This window comes from Pteropus vampyrus, unplaced genomic scaffold (genome assembly GCF_000151845.1).
Source record: "Pteropus vampyrus isolate Shadow unplaced genomic scaffold, Pvam_2.0 Scaffold36, whole genome shotgun sequence".
Lineage (NCBI taxonomy): Eukaryota > Metazoa > Chordata > Mammalia > Chiroptera > Pteropodidae > Pteropus > Pteropus vampyrus.
In genome coordinates, this window is record NW_011888817.1 from 12631342 (window position 1) to 12644777 (window position 13436).

Here is a 13436-nt window from a genome sequence, read left to right on the forward strand (position 1 = left end):
CCTGTGAGCCTGGGCCTTAAGTATCAGCATCCTAGCTGGGTGGCAGCATCTGAGACCCTCCCCTACCCTCCTCACCATGCCATTTGCAGGGAAGGTGGGCGAGGGCAGAGCGAGCTGCGAGAAGTGCTGCTTGATGCTGAGGACAGTGGCTCGGTGGGGAGCTGGGCCTAGGCTCTGAGAAACCAATTGGAGCATCTTAGCATGGAGGGAGGCAACGGCACCCAATCAGCAGCAACGAGCCTGCACTGGCCTTATTTACGCCCCTGCCCTTTGATCGGGAGCCCTTCTTAGAGATGTGCTCATGAGTAATGCACGAGAGATGCTCTGGCACAGATGGCTGGGCTACAGCCTGGGGATAGGCATAAGCAGGCACGCATGCACACACACACATACACATGCACATGAGCACGCATGAATAGGATGTTATATACACATGCAGACACACATGTGTGCAGTAGCCATCACACACACACACAAGCTATTACACACACATGCATAGCCTATTATACAAACGCACAGGCTACTACACACAGAGGCCCACCCGCCCACTAATTTTAGCATTCCCATGGAGACATTTAAATAGACGGACCTGCATATACTCTCCATACATATATACATGTACACACACTGGCACATACTTGTATACACTCATAGGCACATTTCTACATGCCCAGATCACAGAGGTGCATGCGTACATATGCTCACTGGTACACATACCACACATACATACATATAGACACTCACGCCCCAACACAAACACGCGTGCACTCACACAGGCAGACTCTTGTGCACGGGCACATGTGAGCACACGTATGCACACGAATGCACATTTCCATGTATTACACACTGCTATATGCACACTCTCATGTATCACATATTCGCATACTACTCACACTCATGAACGCATACACAGGGTCGCAGAGAGCTCCCGACGTGCCTATGACCATGCTTTTCCTTTCTCCTCACTCTAAATACACGGTAGCGACCTCTTAGGAAGCCCGCATTCGTTGCTCTCAGTGGCAACAGCAACATCCAAAAAGGGAGCCCTTTTCCTCTCTCCTTTTTCTTTACTAAGAAGCTGCTTCTGCCCTTGAGGAGGGACATAAGGAGGCTGGGGTGGGAGAGAGTGCTGGTGGGGCTCCCATGCCCAGGTGGGAGAAGGCTTTCCCACCTGACTCCTTCCTTCTCTCCTCATTTAGGCCCCATTGCAGGCTCAATTCATCCCTCAGAAACAGCCTGGAAGGAGGCAAGGGCTGGGGCCGGGGAGCCAAGGCCAGAGGAAAGGGACCAGGCTTCCAGACTGAGAGTAATTAACTAGTAAATAAATAAATGAATAAGTGAAACTACAGCCACAGAATTCCCAAATCCTGACCACTTTCTGAGAAGTAGGACAGTGGTTCTCAAAGTGTGGTCCCTGGACCAGCAGCATCAGCATCGCCTGGGAACTTGTTGGAAATGCACATTCTTGGCTCCACCCCAGATCCACTGAACCAGAAACTCTGAGGCTGAGGCCCAGCAATCAGGGTCTGCCCAAGCCTTCCTGGTAATTTGGATGCACACACAAATCTGAGAACCATAATCTAGAACATGAGCCTGGGAGGACTCCAGACCTGGGTCAGCATCTGGCTTCTTCAGCTGTGAGTCTTGGGATAAGCCACTTAACTGCCCTGAGCCTCAGGTTTCACATGTGTAAAGTGAAAATAATTGTAGTACCTACTCACAGGATTTGCCATGAAGATTAAGTGAAGCAAGCATTTAGCACAGTGCCTGGTTCACTGTAAGCTCTTGGTAGTGGTAGCAAGAACACTTACAGCTACTGGTTCTCTGGGTCAGCCAGGCTCCTAAACCCTCCGCCACTCTAGTTGAAGATGAAAAAACATTGGGGAACTGAGCCAAATGCCTTACTAAGTAGGAGGAGCAGCAAAGTCATAGCCAGATCCCCATCAGAGCAGTAACCTAAGCAGGTGACAGGGGCTTTATCTGGACACCAGTGTTCCTAGAGTGTAACATGCTAAGGAATGTTCATATATACATGTTTAAGTTTTAAGCTTCCTCCATTCCTTGGAGGATGTGCCCCTTGGTGCCCTCTCAGTGGTGGAGAACTCACCCCCAAGCCCAGGGCGGCCTTGTGGAGATGGATGCAGCTGTGCCCCCAAAGCCAAGAGCAGGGAGCCCACTGGCTTCAGGGCCTGTCTGTGCATCTGGCTTGACTTCTCCTTCCTTCTTCTCCAGCCTCATCTCCTCACCTATCCTCCTCTGATGACTTAAGAAAAGGCAGCACATTCACACTGCTTGTCCCCGGTATGGAAACTTTTAGGATTTGTGCTGAAACTAACCACATCACTGTGGCTTCCCAAAGTCAACTGGTCCCTAGCAGGGAGGGGCTGAGCCCTGGGGATTTCTAGCTCCTTGGCTCTGTGTGGTTAGTGAAGGACAGTAAAGGCTGTGGGAGGGGCAGCTTGTGGTGCTGCAGTGGGAGGGAGAGGGCCTCACCTTGAAGAAGGTCATGGTGGCCCCATCCTTGACAGCCCCATACTCGATTTTGGTTTGCTTGGCCAGGTCATCAGCGGAGTCAATGGGCGATTCCATGCGCTCCACAGTCAGAAAGGCGGCCAGGTTGGCCGTGTAGGAGGAGATGATGATGAGCGTGAAGAACCACCAGATGCCACCGATGATGCGTGTGGACAGGGCTTTGGGCATCAGTTCAGACCCTGGGAGAAGGGAAGAGACAGATGTTTTCTGGCAACGTCCAGACCAGGGCTGCTCAGGTCCTCTGGGTGGTGGACCCACCAACAATCTAACAATAGTCGAGACCTTCTGCCTAGGCCAGTGGTTCTCAAAGTGTGGTCTCTGTACCAGCAGCATCAGAATCACCTGGGCACTTGTTAGAAATGCACATTCTCGGGCACCACCCAGAACCAACTGAATCAGTAATCAGGGGCAGGGCCTCACAATCTGGGTTTGATAGGCCCTTTAGGTAACTCTGATACTGGCTAAAATTTAAGAACCATTGCTGTGGAACAGGATGCACAACATTTCACCGGCTCATCAGACCCTTTGATGCTTTTCCATGGACCTCTGTGTGGTCCCAGGTTCAGAACACACCTGGGACTCAGAACCCCTGGGTTCTTGAGTGAATCCGGCTCCTGACTCTATGTAGGATCCTGTGCCAGACTCCTCCCCTCTCCAGGACTCTGCAAAGCATGGTGTATTGTCCTTCCTCTGTCCCAGCCTCATACAAATACTATGATGCTGCGATGATATAATTTGAGAGAAATTGTGTTGGAAATACAAGTGTTATACAAATACAAGATTGCTATGTGGTACTTTGCAGGAGAAAAATCAACATTTTTTGAAGTTCTTTGCTGAAATAGATCACTCTTCTTCCTCGACCTTGGGTGTGGGGCACAATTTAGATGAAACCTTCTAACTGAAGTAATTAACTAGGCAGCTTTCAAGAGATTTAAATAGCAAGTGACTCCTGAACTTTCCAGAATATTTGGACCTTCAATCTGAAAAGCATCTGCTTTGATATAGACGATTTTTTTTTTCTCAAAGAAATCACTCAAGGGAGAGGTTTTCAAATACACAACTATTTTTCTCCCTCCTAATCAAAACCTCGCAGGGAATACATCAGGGGCCAGTGCTTTGAATAGCAGCAGGAGATGGAAGAATTGAGAAGCTATTACTGCATTGATGGGGCTTCCAGGACTTTCCTAACTGTCACCGAACAAAGATGATGGACAAAGAAGCAAGGTTAGGCTTCGGGACACTCATTAATAGTGGGGACAGAATGAGGCACTTCCCTTGAGAGCTGCCTGTCACTTCCCACCAAGGCTCCTTAGCTTCCTCTCCCAACCAGCCAGCCCTAGCCTCACTTACCTGGCTCTCCCCCAGATTGCTCCAAGCAAGGGCTAGAGCTGCCCAAAGGGAGAATGACTTATTTTAGTTGTTTGCTTGGTGAGCTCTGCCAGGCTCTGTTGGACCCTTACCCAGGCCCAAGTGCCAGTCCTGGCCTCTGTCATGCCTGTGAGATCACTCAGGTAAGGGGCAGATTTATCTTTTTTCCTGCTCCTTCATTCAAGTACCCAGCACAGGGCTTGGCAGGTAGTGGGCAAGGACACAATGGGATATCATTCATTCATTTATTCATTCACTTGTTCTGCATTTGCTGGTGGATGTCTACTGAGGACCAGTGTTTGTGCTGGGTCTTGAGGATACACACAGGTGAGTGAGAACAAGGAGATTTTCTTTGCTCCCTGGTCCCCTTGCCTCTCATGCCCCCTTGTCACCCATTTCCCCTCAGTGGGACTCTAACACAGGCAGAGATTTGAGTTTTTCCATTTTCCAAGATAAGAGGCTCTGGCCATGTGACTGATAGGCAGAAGCAATGGGCACATGGCTTCTGGTCGGCAGGGCTGGTGGTGGGGTGGGGGCAGTGTTCTCCCTGGAGGTCTTTCCAGCCTGGGGGCCCTTTCTATCCCTCCAGCCTCTGGTGTCTCTTCACCACACTCCTTGAAGCCAAAGCAGTTGCTCTGCTTTCTGAGATATTTGAGCAGCTGCAGATATTTCTAAAGGGTGGGCCACCAGCCCAGGGTCAGGTTCAATACATTGACCCTCCCTCAAGAGGATCAATCAAGAACATGGTGTCTTTCAGTGTATCCCATCTCCGATGCACTCAGGCTAAAGTCCTCACCTCAGATATGACCCTTCCTACTCCCAGGCTCCCCACAGCCAGGCAGTCACTAAGTCCTGTCCCTGTCCATCTCTGTCCTATACCCCATGGCCACTACCTCAGTTAAGGTCTCATCATCTCATTCCTGTCATGGCGTCCCACCCAGCCTCCCTGCCTCCAGTCTCCCCCCATCCTCAGCCCAACTTTGCTCATCCAGGTGCTATGGTGGTGAGGCCATTGGTGGGGTCAGCCCCAACAAGTAGGATGCTCTATATCCACCTCAGCTGAAGCAGGAGAGGCTGGGGATGAGCCCAGCATATCACGAGTGGGGATGACTTATCTGCTTTAGCCTTGGAACCTGAACTGGCCCAAACACGTAGTGGTAAAGGGCAGGGATATGGGGCAAGGGCACACACCTGGGTGTCCAGGTGTCTCCAACCTTGAGATGGCTCAGCAGGTCTGAGGCTGTCCTGGAGGGTGGGCTGACTGCTGACTCCATAGAGGCTGGGCCTCCTCATCGAGAGAGGGAGAGGAGAGGCCCTGGGGAGAGGCGACCCCCTGGGGATGGGGCACATACCTTGCTGCATCAGGGACCCCATTCCGAACCAGAAGCTATTTAGCAGAGTGAAGTTGTTTTCCACCACTTCAGAGCCAGGGTTGCAGGGGTGAGCATCGTACCACTCGTAAGGGCTGAACCTGCAGCAGGAAGAGGGAGGCAGTGAGGGTGAGCTGCTGAGAGATGGGAGGGAAGGTGAAGAGGGATGGGGTGTCCATGTCACACCAGCCGGCGGTTTAGCAAACATTGATGTGCTGACCACTTTAGAATCAATTTCCTCATTGTTCTTCTAGGGAGGCAGGCAATGGGAAATCAGGGCCAATTTGCTTCTTATTCTTTATTGTTAGTGCCTTTTGCTGGTTATAAAAGTAATTCAGCAGGATCTCTTAAAATTAAAAGTGCACATGTCCTTCAACCTAGCGATTCTGTGACTCATTATCCATCCTTGAAAAAACACTCCTACGTGAGCATAAAGAGAAGAGCATGAGGTTGTTTATCAAAGCATTGTTTGTAATAGCAAAAAACTGGAAACAACCGAAATGTCCTTCAATAGAGGAACGATGAAATAAACTATGCCTCAACCATACTCTGAAATATCATGCAGCCGATAGAAGAGAACGAGACACTTCTAGATGTACTGACAGGGAAGGATCTTCAACTCATATTGTTTGGTTAAAAAAAAAAAGTGATAAAAATAAGAACAATATGATCATATTTATATAAATAGATTCCCGAAGACAGGGCGATCCATCTTCATGTACATTTGTATATAAATGCGTATAATGAGTTCGGAAGAATCCATACCTTAAAAAGATTAGTGTTTTCCTCTAGAGGGGGGACGTTAGAACAGTAGAAGGAATTTTAGGGACGCCTGTTGCTTTACGTGTTTCGTATACATTTAAAAAAATGAGAATGGGCTTTTGAATTACTTGAATCATTTATTATTTATTTATTGTTTATTACTATCTTTATTATTTATTTATATTTTTGAATTACTTGTATATTGCTTAAGAACTGAGAGTGAGAAAAAGTAAAATACACTCTTCATAAAACATTCCAACGGTAGAAGTGTAGGATACAATGAGAAGTGTAGGATACAATGAGAAAGTGAGCGTGCTCCATGATCCTGCCCCCGGGACAGAACAACGTGCTACATAATTTTTCAGGTTTTTCTCTTTGAATGTACAAATGCGTAAAATTGTTACTTGAAGCCTCCCACTGCCTTCTAAGGAAGAGAAGTTCTGATAACTGAAGGGGTTTTTTGTTATGGTGGGAGTTCCTGTTGAGGAAATGTAACTTGGAGGAAGCTGGAGCAGTCTGGAGAGATGGAGAGACCCTGGAGGAAGTCATGAAGCAGAGTATCCTGGTGTTGGAAAAATGCCTTACACAACGCTACACCCCTGGCGGTAGGCAGGCACGGGCCTGGCCACGCCAATTTGCAAGACGGACAAACCCTGGGCCATGCCGGTGCTGCCATGGAGTGCATCTGGGAACCTGCCCATCTTTGGAGACCCCATCTCTTGGGCAGCCGTGTCCAGCTCTCCAGCAGTCAGCATGGAGTGATACAAAGAACACAAGCCACATGCCACTGTGCAGATGCACTGTGCTTGACCCCAACGGTGTTGTAAAAAATCAAATTCATGGCTACGTAGAAAAGCCATGAGGTGTCACGTCAAAGTCTCAATCTCTCTCTAAAAATCATGACACTCTGCAGCGCCGGCACCCATCCTGCCTAGCGCATCTCCTGGAGCTGAGTAGGGGCTGCCTCTTTCGCCAATTGTGTTCCCTCCGGTTTGCTTCAGTCCCCATCACTCCCTGCTGCCCACCACTCAGCCTGCTTCACTTGCTCCTGGTTCCCGTCTGGCTCCGGCAGGCACCTCCATTTGCCACCCCTGATATGAAGTCCAACAGGTCTTGGTTTGAAGCTTAACTCTGCCAAGAAACAGCTTTCTGACTTTGAGCAATGGCTTAAACTTTCTGAGCCTCAGTTTCTGCTTCTGTAAAGTGGAGATAATTATACCCACCTCATGGGACTGTGTAAGAATTTGACGGGATGGGTGTAAATTGTGTCATATGAGTGCAACACAATGTGACACTTGTACTAAGATGCTGTCTGTGGCTCTGTCTGTGGCCAAGACCCTTGTCTCTCTCCTCTCTCCTTATGTGTCCCATGTCATTCCAGCAGCTCCGGAAATCCCATCTCTCCCAAAATGTCTCCCCAGCCTAATTTTGGGAAGGGATCTCCTAGTTACCTGGCCAGAAGGGATGGGGTATATAGCAGGCATGGTTGCCAGCAGCTGATGAAAGGCCAGGAATGGGAGGAGGATAGGATGCACATCAAAGGGGCAGAACTGATGCTGGAAAAGCCTGAGCTGTTTTCAAGGGGGTGGGGAGCTGAGAGGCCGGTTGAAGCTGCTAAATTTATGGTGAGAGCTGGGGAGAGTGGCTCCTGGCTTTCAAAGTCTTATTAGACCATTAGAGACAAGATGCGTAATGAAGGCCTCTCTGTGACAGGCTGGGCTGCTGGCGGGGAGGGTACGCAGGCAGCCCCAGGCCGACAGGCAGCGAAGGGCTTTTACAGCAGGACAATTCCATTTCTCCCATCCTTCCCTTTGGTCTCTCTCTGTGTGGGAGGAGGGAACGAAAGGGAGTGGGGTGGGGGAAAGGTTTTCAAAGAAGACCCAGGAGGAAAAAAAGCTCAAACACCAAGTCCTTGGATCTCAAATTGCCTCTCCAGAGAAGTCTCTCTTAGTACCTTGTTAGGATTTAGAGAAAAAAGAACCAGGGCAGAGGCTGGGCTGGAACCTGGAGGGAGGGGGCAGAGGGATCAGCTAGGGAGGGGTGGGGGGGTTGGGCCCAGTAGCCACCCACTTGGGGCAGAGGCAGAGGACAGATGTCCAGGTGGCCAGAGATGTGGGTCACAGATAAAACACTTGGTGACTCGAGTTCAAGTGCTGGATGCGTCCCTTATTGCTAGGATGCCCTTGGAGAGTACTGAGCCTTTCTGAGACTCAGATATCTCCTCTTCATGGGAGGCTTTATAATGGCTATAAAGGACAGGTGCTTGGCAAACACTAGGTAAACACTAGTAAACACTGAGCTCAATCTGTCCCCTCGTGACCTCTTATATCATCCACCAGCAAGGATGTGCTAGCATCTTTCATGTGAACAACCAAATATGTAAGGGTGTTGCTAGCATGTCTTACGGACAAATAGGTATGCACGTGTGCCATGTTTCTGCGTGTGTGCATGTGTGTGAGTCCTTGTGGTACTGTTCCCCCTGCTATTGTGGCTTGGATGGACACAGTCCTTTTTTCAAGTGTCAAGCCACCCGCTGGGCCACTCATTGCACCTGGGTCTGCCTTACTGGGTGCCTGGGCAATGACTTAACCTCTCCAAGCCGACTCATAGGACCTGGGGTACAAGTGCTGCCTCTCAGAGTCATGGACACAGACCAGGGTAACGACTTGGGGATTCAAGCTTGGGAGGCCATGGAATATTCCCTGAGGAATACGAAGAGATATGAGCTGCAGAGAAGGAGAGAGGAACATGCACAGCAGTAGTCGGAGTGGGGACTTGCATGACTCCCGAAACCACCAACCTTGGGCCAGAGCTCTGGCCAAGGTATTGCCCTTACCTGGCGATGACAAAGAGGACACAGCTGACACCCAGGTAGGCGAGGAGCACGTACATCCAGATGTCTGGGGACAGGGGGTTGAGGAAGGAGAAGACACTGGGGTTGGTGCCATTGGGCTTGCGATATAATATGCTCACACCAAGCGTCATGAAGGGCTTGGAGAAGTCGATGGCCTTCTCGCGGACATGTGTGATAGTCAGGGGGGCCACGGCCAGATCTGCCTTCTGCAGCGAGAGAGAGAGAGAGAGAGAGAAAGACAGACAATGAGCAAAGCCTAAGACTAGCAGTGGACAGAACACTCCTTCTTGGAGTGAAATCCATTGCCTGAGCCCTGGATCATCTAATTGCTCTTCAGTTTCAATATTTACTAATCCTTCTTTTGGGCCAGGCCAGGCCCAGGGTGCTGGGGAGACAATGATGAATTAGCCTTAACCCCAGTTCTCCAAGAGCTCATGACCTTGGGGAAGATGACAGTGGCATAAGCATGTAGAGAATGGATCCCTATTAAAGCTGTAACCACGTGGTCTATTCTCAAAATGGTGCTTTGTCAAATAAATACAGTTCTGCAACCTATAAACATTTAAAGATCACTCATGTTCTTCATTTGTGACTTTCAAACATCATGAAGAGGACATGAAATCTACAACAATCCTTATTTAAATGTTTTCTTTTCCATTCCACTTCTAAACTGCTTCACCCCATTCTGGATATTCTAAATATCCTAAAAGCCCCCAAAACCAGTTGGGTAAAAATAACGGCCTCCTTGGAAGAAGAAGGCAGGGAAAAAACCGAACAGGCAAATCCAGAGTCCTGTTTAAGAGGCAAGGGTAGGGAGGAGAGCAGAGCTGAGGAGGAAAGGAAAGGAGTAGGGAAGGCTAGGAATAGTCTTACGTTGCTAAATTTTAACCCAGCACAATGCTAATGAGGGGGATAATACAAGTTCTATCTATTTGGTCTGAGCTTTTCAGGATTAGAAATCTACAATCCCTTGTTTCTACCTTTCCAGCCTAGATCACTGCTCCCTTTCTAAATGAGGCCTCATTTAATGGCCTCTGTTGACCACATCCCATCTTCACCTTCACGCTGTCTACACATTGCGCCCTGTTGAGAATGTCCTCTTCCTGTAAGACAATGTTCTCTTACCACCTTCAATAGTATTTTGCATATGCCACCTCCTCCAAGAAGCCCTCCTTGACAGCCTCCAATTCTAAACTCCCGTGAAGTTCACTCCGTCCCATGGTAAGGTTCTAGGTAGTTCAGTTTGAAGAGCACTATGTGCGGCCATGTAAACTTTTGTCTTATCTGCTTATTTACCTTTGAGTTTCTAAGCACTGTTGGGACCGTGGCTGATTCACTGCTTCATTTGTTAATTAATAACGTTTCCCTCTGAGAGGCTGCCCCTTAGGCTCCTGTGGATATTTACACATTAGAATGTGAACCAAGTTATCACTTCTGAGCTTCTAATGGCTCTGAAGATGTCCTAGGTTGGTGGGCACTGGGAAACACAACCACGATGCTGCTCACCCTAATGTTTCTCCTTCTAACAGCATCTCCTACACCTGGTTATTGACACTTGGATGAAACACAAGGATTCAATGAACACAAGGACTCAGAACATGGGAAAGACAGGGAGGAGGAGCCTATTGCAAAGGATTATTTTATATTGGGACCTTCCTTTTGTGAATTTCCGAATGTGTGAGCTGGAACTTGCCTAGCTTTGAAGGCAGAGGAAGAAGAAAGAGACAGCTGCTGCTACCCCAGTTCTTCGCAGCCCTCTCAGTTCAGGGTGTGTACAAAGGAAAGCAACGAAAGGAGAGAGAACTATCAGGGACGTTCACTAGAGGGACTAATGTGTATCTGCTCAAGACCTACTGTGCACCAGTCTGTGATGCAGAGGTGAGCATGAGACCTAGCCCCTGCTCTCATGGCACTTCCAGTCAAAAAAGCCCCTTTTGGGGGCTGTGGATAGGACTCTGAGTAGGATGGGAACCCGAGTCAGGCACCCTGGAAGGGCTCTTTTATTCTTTAAGTTCTAGGAGCCTCTATAATGTTGGCATGACAGGGGTGTAGTGGATTTTTGATTCTAGAACTTGACCTCCCCCAGCCCTATCCCTTCAAAGTACATTGCTTTGGGAAGCTCTGTTCTGACCCCAAAGTCATCATCACTATTCAGAATGCATTTGGAACTGGTCTCTGGGAATGGCCTCCGGGGCTTGGAGTGGATTCCTGGGAAGAACCTCAAAGTCAGTGGTGGCAAGAATGACTTTGGCTTTTGATAGCAAGTTGGATGAGAGTATTAGTTACTGGGGGGATCAAGGTGTTTGCAGTCAAGGCTTGTTTCATTCATAAGAAGTGTTTCAGGATTGGTAAGAAAGCCAACTACAGGGCCACAGGCCTCTTTTCTCCCTGCCAGACCCACCCAGAGCCTTCAGAATCTCCATGCCAGGCTTTCTGCTCTCTGCTGTCGTGAGGTTGGGGGACAGGAGCATCTTCAGCATTCCGTGCCTACAGCAGCAAGACAGCTGGTCAACCTGACCTTCTTCATGGGGAATTTTGATATGTGTTCTCCCTTGGGCTTCAGGAAGCCTGGAATTCTCCACTTCAATTTTGATTTAGGCAGGAAATACTATATTTCACCATTGGTTATTATTTCCCTGAAAATGGCATTATTTTGTCCAAGTTCTCTTGAAAGAGCAGAACAGATGTCAAGGCTTTGATGTTTCAGTTCATTATTCAGGACGAAAGGCCCAATCTTGGCAGGTTCCTCCCACTTGTGCAAGTTTTCTTTGAGGATGATTCATAAAATCATAGGCTGTCAAGACTAGACAAAAGAACTTCAGGAATATCTATTCCAACACCATATTTTTTATGGAGGAAACTGAGGCTCAGAAAGGTCCAAGGTCGTTGCTCTCATATTTATAGTAATCATCCTTGAATAAACCAAACCCCTGACTTGTCCAACACATTCATCGGTCTTATGGGTGATTTCTTGGCCCGTTCTGCCTCACCAAGAACTTTTCCATAACTTTTCTAAACCTCTGGTCCAGGCAGGATGGCCTTTCCAAGACATTACTTCACCCTATAAGCTGCTTTCCACTTACTGAGAATCTGTCAGGACCTGCCTGTCTCCAGCCTCTCCTACTCTACTGTATCCTTGCATGAGGCCACTTGGCCCCACCTGCTCTATTGAATTCCCAGCAACAGAACTGAAGGCAAGAACTTAAGCAGCTATTGTTCCATATTTTGGTCTTAAGCATCCAGCCGCTTTGGCTGCTAGTCGGGCCTTAGCCTTGTACCCCAGACTGAAACCTGGGCAACATCCTACCAGGTTCTAAGAACAAAGTTGTGACAGTGGTCCCAGTTCTGACAACTTATCACTGATCAGCCTTCTCTTAGGATAGGGGTCCTCACCAGGGACTCAGATCTGCCCCTTTGAGTCCCAGCTTGCTACCTGTGTCTCTTGTCCCTATTGGCACCTGCCTACTTGGGTTCCCAAGCATGGTCCCCTTCAGATTCTCCATCTCTGTACTCTGCCTCTCAGTTGGGATCCTCCAAGGCAACTGCTTGCTCAGACTGCGACCTACTATAGTTGAAATCAGAACTGCTATCATTCATGGATGCTTCTTATATGCCAAGCGTCGTCACGTGTGCTACATATATTGCTTTATGCGATCCTCTCAGCAGCCCCATGAGGCAGTAAACATTATCGCCACATTCCAGGTGAGGGTACTGTGGCTCAATCAGGCTAAGCGGTTTGTTCAAGATGGTGAGTGGCTGAGCCAGTACTAGGACTCTTTTCACCGTGACCTCAAAGCCCAACATTTTATCCTAAGAACCACATGTAGTGGGTTGAATTGTGCTCACCCCCCAACAAACATGTTCGAATTCTAACCCTGGTACCTGTGAAGGCAATCTTATTTGAAAATCGTGTCTTTGCAGAAGTCATAAAGTTAAGATGAAGTCATACTGAACTAGGGTAAACTGTAAATACAATGATAGGTATACTCATAGAAGAAGAGAGGACAAAGATACACATAGAAGACCATGTGACAATGGAGGCAGAGATCGGAGTGATGCAGCTACCAGCCTAGGAATTCCAAGGATTGCCAGCCATACCAGAAGCTAGGAGAGAAGCGTGGAACAGATTTTCTCTCAGTCTCCAAAAGGAACCAACCCTGCCGACCTTGGTTTCTGATTTCTGGCCTCCAAAACTGACAAGGAATACATTTCTATTGTTTTAAGCCACTCTGTTTGTGGGGATCTGTTGTGGCAGCCCTAGGAAATTCATACAACCTGCCACTTAGATCCTGGGCAGGATGCATGGAGCTCCTTCCACCTCCCACTGCTGTCCCCTCTCCAGTGACTGCTATTCCGATGGGCGGGCTTTACAGCTGAGCCCGCCCCGCCTTGTCCCGAGCCCAGTCTGCAACTGACTCTGGCTCATGACCATGACCGCCCAGCATATTACCCAGCATACACTTCACATCACAGGAGCCCTGTGGCTGCGGGAACATGCTGATTCACCCATGGTTTCCTCCAGATCGCTCTGCTTCTGCTTCCATGGCCAC

General features: G+C 48.6%; 1 protein-coding gene across 2 annotated transcripts in view; it reads right to left on the reverse strand.

The window, feature by feature from the left end:
• The window catches only part of GRIK3 (glutamate ionotropic receptor kainate type subunit 3), a 213468-nt gene that overhangs the window by 12149 nt on the left and 187883 nt on the right, over positions 1–13436 (reverse strand). For both annotated transcript variants that reach the window (XM_011357999.1, XM_011358000.1), the window contains exons 12-14: positions 8869–9092; positions 5253–5371; positions 2494–2711 (exon numbers count right to left, since the gene is read on the reverse strand). In XM_011357999.1, the coding sequence (XP_011356301.1) occupies positions 2494–2711; positions 5253–5371; positions 8869–9092 (561 nt within the window). The remainder of the gene's footprint in view (positions 1–2493; positions 2712–5252; positions 5372–8868; positions 9093–13436) is intronic.